The sequence below is a fragment of the Suricata suricatta genome, chromosome 12, assembly GCF_006229205.1.
Source record: "Suricata suricatta isolate VVHF042 chromosome 12, meerkat_22Aug2017_6uvM2_HiC, whole genome shotgun sequence".
Taxonomy (NCBI): Eukaryota; Metazoa; Chordata; class Mammalia; order Carnivora; family Herpestidae; genus Suricata; species Suricata suricatta.
In genome coordinates, this window is record NC_043711.1 from 104,892,362 (window position 1) to 104,899,383 (window position 7,022).

The window sequence follows — 7,022 nt, forward strand, 5'->3', positions numbered from 1 at the left end:
CAGACAGAGCAGGTAAGAAGGAGGTTATGGGGGGACGGAGAGACGGAGGAGGGACATCTTTGCCCCTCAGCCCCATCCATGCTTGTCCACGGCCGGGTGGCAGAGCTGGGCCCTGGAGCGTCTCTGCTTTGCCAGCCAGCACTGAGTTAAGTTTTGAGGGGGCCGGAGGGACCCCAGGAGGAACGGGCCTTCTTCCAGGGCCTGCATACATGCCTCTACCTCACGTGTTTCTCCACCGCGCAGGGGGTCCCTGAGCCGGCTCTGGCCTGCAAGTCAGACGTGAATGGAACACACAGCTTTTATTTGATGTCAGAAAAATCAAAGCAACTTTTAACAACAGGCGTTGTCTCTCTCTCTCTCACACACACACACACACACACACACACACACACACACACACACCCCTCACCCCAGCTTCATTCTTGGGAATTTAGTCCCTCTGGTCTCTGGGACCAGCAGGCGGGCAGGCCAGTGAATGAGGGGCAGCCGCAGTCCTGTCGTCAGACCTGCACCTTCAATTTGCCGCAGGCCGCACCCAGCCCAGTCACTGCCCCGTGCCCTGGCTTTGCCCAGAATGGGCAGTTCTCAAACTTTTCAAACCTCACGTGCAGGCCCGCCTCCAAGACCTCAGTTCGGTGGGTCTGGGATGGGGCCCGGGAGCCTGTTTCAGCTCCTCCCAAAGAGGGTGCTCTGACACACTCTCCTAGAGTGATGGTCAGTGGCTGAAGGAGCAGGGTGTCCGGAGGGCTAAGCGTGCAATCCCAGCAGAGCTGCCCTGGCATCCTGCAGGTGGCAGATGTGGGGTCGGGGACTAGGAGGAGTCAGTGAGGAGGGGGATCTGTGTGGGGCGGGCGCAGATTCTCTGTGCTGCTCCCTGCGGCACTCCCCAGAGGTTGCCCTGGTCCCTGCACCCTCTGCCAACCGGCTGGTGTTATTCCCCAGGCCTGGACGCGTGCAAGAGCCCAGGCTGGTGGAGACCCAGCTGGGCCCCTGCCTCTGCCAGCGCACATGCCATCCCTTACACCTTTGTTCCTGGGTACCCGCTCCCTTGCGGCGCCCACCACCGCCCACTTGCCTCCCCACACCCGACCGCCCAGCACGTTTGCAGGACTCCACGAGGGGGCGCCTGAGACCACCACTAGCGCTCTCTGCCCAATTAGGGAGGGGGTGGCCTGGGGTCAGGGATGCCAGTGAGTCTGGGACGCTCAAAAGTGGGGGCACAGCCCAGGAAGGGTTGCTTCTGTGCAGCAGGGGTGGGGGCTGGTCTGGAGTCTGGGTCACCCCTGCCTCCCCTGCCTCTGAGAGCCCCACCTCCCCACAAGGGAGCAGGCGCTGGGGTGAGGGCAGAGCGCCAGGACTAGCAGGTCATTTCTGAGTTGGGTGGAGAGGGAGGGTTTAGGTGGCCAGCTAAAGACCCCCTCTTGGCCTTGCCAGCCCGTGTGGAGAGGGTCCAGGACCTGGACCCTCCTGCCCCGTGCTGGGCTGTCGGTCGTGGTGCCCCTGGGAGCAGCCTGCTAAGTCTCCTCCCAGCTGCTGTTGCTGGGTGGGGGGCTGCCATCCTCGGGGTCCCTTGGGCTCCTGGATCCCTCGTGTGCTGTCAGGGGCTCCCCCGGACTCCTTCTCCCTGGTGGTGGCTTCTTGGAAGCTGTGGAGAGCGGATCGAGGTTAGGCAGAGGCGGCAGTCTGTGTCCCCCAGTAGTGCTGGGTTCTTGCCCAGGGCCCTGGGGGCAGCGTTTGGCCAAGGGGAGCTGACACGTTCCTGGAAGCACCAGACACGGGCGCAGGGCTGGTCTGACTGGAGGCTGGGCTCTCCCCCCAGGCGTGCGACTCTGAAGACAGTCCGGCTCGGGGGCCGAGACGCCTTGCTGGAGGCCCAGGACCTTCTGGATAAATCCCACTTCTCAGGAAATGCTCTCAGAGTCCCTGAGACACTGGTGGGGACCCTCAAGGGCACGTCCTGCCAAGATGCTGGGCTCTAACAGAACAAGGGCTCTGGGTTGGATGGGCCACGTTGGGATCCTGACCCCACATACCAGCTCTGTGGCCTTGGGCAGATTAGCTCACTTCCAGGAGCCTTAGTTTTCCCACCTGTGAAACAGTGATGACCATCACTGGGCAGGGTGGGAAGGCCCAAAGGCAGTCGCTACTGTCTGCCACCTCGAACTTCCTCACAGGCACAGGATCCAAGGGCACCACCCCTGGCGCTGAGCGGTGCCCGGCACAAGCTGGGCGAGGCTGCTGTCCTCACTGACCAGCAGTGTGTGCGGTGCAGGCTTTGGGTGGGTGCCTACTTGTGAGCCCCCATGTCCGCCCAGGGAGGAGCACCGGGGACGGGGTGGACTTGGCTCAGAGCCGAGGGCATGATGGGTACCCAGACACCCCTATGGATTGTGGTCACCAGGACAGTTTCCGAATATGCTGAGCAGGAAGCGCCTTGAAATGCGACAGGTGTGCTGGCCTCCAACACGCTCGCCCGAGCAAACACAGGCCACTGTCACTTTCCCAGCAACAATGGCACATTGTGGTGGCCACAGCCCGGCCGCCTGCTGTGGACCCGCTTGCACAAACACCAGGGTGGCCTGCGTTATTAGCTCAGGCATTCCCAGACTCAGCCAAGCTGCCGTTGTGGCCGGACCAGGAAGCGGAAGGTCATCTTGATACCCTGGGGCCGGAGCCGCTCCAGTGACCCTCCGGGGAGGGGCCCACAGGCGCCGCCCCTGACAAACATCCCGCAGCTGCCGCCCTCAGCCTCAGCAAGAACAGACACACTTGCACTCCGCACCCTCCCTGCGGTCCCTGTCTGAAGGTGGACGGGAGGGTCCAGAGACCCCGCCACAAGGGGGCAGGAGAGAGGTCGGGCTTCTGGGCGCCCCTCCCGCCTCCCACCTACCTGGGGGCTGCTGGGGCCCAGGAGGCCCCTTCCGCCTGATGCCAAAGACGGTGATAACTGTCCTCAGCCTTATCCCACTGAAGTTTCATGCTCGTTTTGCTATTGCCCCCCCCCCACCCGTTCTGGGGGGAAACTGAGGTTCAGGGGGACAGGGCTGGCTCAGGCTGGACAGTGAGGTGAAAAGAGCCAGGATCCACGCTGTCCTGACCTGGGTCCCTGCTCAAAGGGGCCTGAGCCAGGGGGAAGTTCCAGGGCGGGTTTCTGGTTCTGAGCAGCCACAAGGGTGAGGTGGGGTGCTGGGCTCCGGCTGCCCCCTCCCCTCCTCCGCTGCCACGGCCTCCCTGCCCCCCCGTACCTCTGCACCAGGGGCCCACGGCTCGCTTCCTCTTCTGCTGGGGGCCCTGCCCTTGCTCCTCAGTGCAGAAGCACCTGGGCCCCGCCCGCGGCGTGCGCGGCTTGGCCCCCACCTCGGAGCTCTGGCCCACCTATGGGTGTGGGGATGTGGTCAGGACGAGGGCCTTTTCCTGAACCCGCACCCCCACCCCCCCGCCACCCAAGAGGGTGGCTGGGGACCCACCTCACCTCATCTTCCGAGGTGTCCGACTCGTCCAGTTCCTCCGACTCCAGCCACTGCACTTGGGCCTTGCTGAGCTCTGCAGGACGCAGGGTGTGGGTCAGGCCAGGCCGCAGGACCTGGATTCTAGCAGAGCACAGGCCTTCTAGCAGGCCAGACTAGGAGTGGCAGCTACAGACAAGGAAACTGAGGCACAGAGGAGCCAAGTAACCTGCCCAGTGTCTCTGGCGCGCTCTGCCATGGCCCCGCCGGCTGGGCTACCCCCGGGGGGCTCACTACCTGCCCTCAAGCCCTAACTGCTAGGACGCTCTTCCCTGCCCTGCCTGTGATCAGCGATCTACCTGCCCCGGGCCTGCAACTCTTTCCTGGGTCTGAAGCTGGGGTGCCAAGCCCTAGACCCAGGGTTCAGCCGAGCTGGCCCAGGCGGCAGAGCTGGGCCCTAGGACAGGCTCCCTCGGCCGCCACTGAGCACCGCCCCTCCCTTCCCAGGACGACACGGCTTTCCAGGTACTCCTGACCCCGGGTACTCATCCTCACCTGGGCGGCCATCAGCATCAGGCCTGTGTGGGTCGGGGGAGGGGTTTGGCCCCCCTCTAGCTTCATCTCTCATTCCGCTCAGAGAGGGCACATGGGGGTGGGGCCCCGGAAGAGCCTGTGCGGGGTCCTGGGGGGAAGCAAGTAAGCAGCTCCATTCACCTGAGGCAGCTGCCCTGCCCCCCACCCAGCTCTGCGCACAGCCTGGGAGGCTCTGGCTGGGGATGCAGCTGGAAGGTTAGTCATCGCCTCTCTAGTGTGAATCAGGCAGCCAGGCTTTCTCACAGGAGACTGACCTGATGGAAAGAGCTTGGCCTGGGCTTGGCTTGGAGGTGTGTGGAGGCGGAGAACAGGGGTGGGCCCCTTACCGCAGGACTTGGGGGTCCTTCCGCCTCTGGAGCTCTAGCTCCCTTGATGCCATTGCTGAGTCCCCAGGGTGCAGGCTGGACAGGTGGCTCCACTTCTGGGGGTGGCTCTGGGCTGGGAGTGCGGGCAGCTGGGGAACTGGGTGACCCCGGCTGGTCAGGACGCATGGGTGCATCCCGGCCCCGGCCACGCTCTGAGAGGTCCAGGGGCTTGTCCGGGGCAGAGTCCTGTGTGGCTGTGGCTTCCTTGCCCCTGGGGCTCCCTGGGCCAGTGGGCTGTGCGTGTGCCCCTCTGGATGGGGCTGCCTCACCCAGGGGGCCTTCTGAGTCAGAGCTGACTGGTGGGGAGGGTGGGGTCCCTCCTGGCGTGGGCGGACCCCTCAGCCTGGCACTGCCCATCCGCCCCTGTGCCCGCAGCTGCTGGGCCAGGAGCAGGTGCAGAGCCCCCTCCAGCCGAGGGTCTCGCATGTCCGCTAGGCCCCCTGGGAGGCCCGGCGGGCCCACGGGCTCCTCCCAGGCCTCTGCCTCTCCAGCCTTCAGGCGCTGGGGCCGGGGGCCGCTCGGGGCTGAGGCGGGCACTTGGGGGCTGCCGTGGGGGCTCTGGAGGTGCAGGGCCAGGTGGCGGTTGAGGAGGCAGAGGCGGTCAGCCCGGAGGGAGCGCTTCAGGGACTCATAGGTCATGACCGGGTGCCGGGAGGCCCGCAGAAGGCTGCAGGGAGAGGAGATGCCCGGGTTCGCCCCCATTTCACAGGCGTGCTGCCCGGGGCTCACGAGGCTGGTGCACGAGCACCGTTGTGGCGTGGCCGGAGGTGACCTGGGGCCCGAGGCTCGGAGGAGGGACCTGCACACGGAGATCCTTCTCTCTTCTGGGCCCCTGCTGCCTGCTCTGTCCCCGGCCCGCCCCCGTGGACGGACCGCATGATGCTCTCAGACACCGAGGACGGTCTTAGGCCACTTCTGAGCGGGGTTCCCAGGGCTCAGTGCCCATCTGCTGCCCCCGCACCGCCCTCCCCTGTCCTGGCCACCTTCTGAAAGGTGGGACCAGATCTGGAGACCGGGCGCTCGGCTGGGGCGGCAGCGGCGGACAGAACCTCACCTGTCCAGGGGGAGGCTGTGCTCATAGGGTGGGCTGGGGGGGCTGCTCCCGGCGAGTGGCAGTGCGGGCGTCCCGTTGGCAGAGCCCCGGTCAGCAGAGCAGGCCTGGGACCCCGGCCGCACCACGGCAATGGTCCCGTGCAGCTGGTTGGAGATCCGCTGGGGGCTCTGCGCCAGGTGGGCTGGTCAGCCTGGGCCGGGCGGCTGCCGCCCGCTGCCCACGTTCTCTGTGACTTTGGGCAGGTCACCTGCCCGCTCGGAGCCCCGCCTCCACCCAGCTGTCCCTGGTGGCCAAGAGGCCGGGCACCCGCCCTGTGGGGCTGGCATGCTGTGTCCGGCACAGAGCTGGGGCTGCCCGGCAGGGAGGAGTGGGCTTGGGGGCCCTCGTCCTCACCATGTCTGGGGCCCGCGTCTCGGGCAGGCTGGCACTTGGGGAGATTTTGGCTGCGGGAGACGTTCTGGAGCCCGTGCACTTTTCTGTGGGAGGAGACAGCGTGGGCAGGGCCGGTTAGGAGGCTCGGAGGCGTGGGGGGCTCCACAGTCCTGCGGTGCCCAACTTCCTGGCCTCCCGTCCCCCACAGCACCTTCTCTCGGGGGCTCGCACCTGGCTGGTCGCCCCCGGCCTCCTTGTGGCCTCCCGCTGTCTTCTCGGTGACGGCCTTCCGAGCGCCCGGGGAGGGGAGTAGTAGGGGTGAGGGGGGGTCTGACGCACCCTCCCTGTATTGGGGCTTGAGCCTGACTCCGAGGGGAGGCAAAGACAGGGAGGGTGAGTGAGGGCGGTGCCCCCAGACAGAGACGACCAGGAGGGCCAGGGCACCCTCCTGGGGCACAAGCCACCCCTCGGGGACACCTGGGCGACCAGGAAGAGCCTGCTCTTGACGCTGCCTGAGACCCCACCACCCAGGGCTCCGCCGGGCGAAGGCCTTGCGGGCAGCTGCGGGTGCTGGAGACCCAGCTCCGTTTCTAGGGTGTCGCCAGGGCTCCCGCTAGTTAGACGACATGGGCTTAGAGGTCTGTGCTGTGGTGATGGCCTGTGGGGACCCCTGGGCCCTGCGCCCTCCTCTGCGCCCTGTGGCGGGGCCTCCCGTGGGGATTCTGGGGGTGCACCTCCCCACTCACCCTGGGCCCCGGAGCCGCTTCACCTCCTCCTTCAACGCCTCGTTTTCTCCCTGCAGCCGGGTCAACTCGTTGGCTGCAAAGAGCGGGAGTGGTGAAGAAGCGGGGGAGGGGAGGCAGGGCCCCCCAACACCGGGAGCTCGCCCTCCTCCACCTGCCCCCCAGCTGCGGCTGCAGCACTGGGCCCAGGGCCTGGCGTCCCGCAGGCGCCCCCTAAGTGCTTGCTGCAGGAGTGCACAGTCGGAGGCTACTGAGTAAACAGCACCAGGCTGCAGGCCGTCAGAGGTGGTGGGGACCCTCCCACCCCCAGTACCAGGCTCATCCCTGGGGCGCCCCCCAGGGGACAGGGGAGTTGTCCTCCTCATTGCAGCTGGGGGCTGCGGACTCCGTGGGACTGTCCTCATTACAGGAAGGAGGGGCAGTGTCCTGAGGTCAGGGGCACCCCGGG

The 7,022-nt window shown here is 66.4% G+C and overlaps 1 protein-coding gene across 1 annotated transcript in view; it reads right to left on the reverse strand.

The window, feature by feature from the left end:
• Positions 1-297: 297 nt before the first annotated feature.
• The window catches only part of RBBP8NL (RBBP8 N-terminal like), an 8,757-nt gene continuing 2,032 nt past the window's right edge, over positions 298-7,022 (reverse strand). The window contains exons 5-13 of the mRNA XM_029918098.1: positions 6,578-6,650; positions 6,063-6,193; positions 5,853-5,935; positions 5,460-5,626; positions 4,367-5,072; positions 4,002-4,128; positions 3,473-3,543; positions 3,246-3,375; positions 298-1,645 (exon numbers count right to left, since the gene is read on the reverse strand). Of these exons, the coding sequence (XP_029773958.1) occupies positions 1,515-1,645; positions 3,246-3,375; positions 3,473-3,543; positions 4,002-4,128; positions 4,367-5,072; positions 5,460-5,626; positions 5,853-5,935; positions 6,063-6,193; positions 6,578-6,650 (1,619 nt within the window). The 3' untranslated portion in view covers positions 298-1,514. The remainder of the gene's footprint in view (positions 1,646-3,245; positions 3,376-3,472; positions 3,544-4,001; positions 4,129-4,366; positions 5,073-5,459; positions 5,627-5,852; positions 5,936-6,062; positions 6,194-6,577; positions 6,651-7,022) is intronic.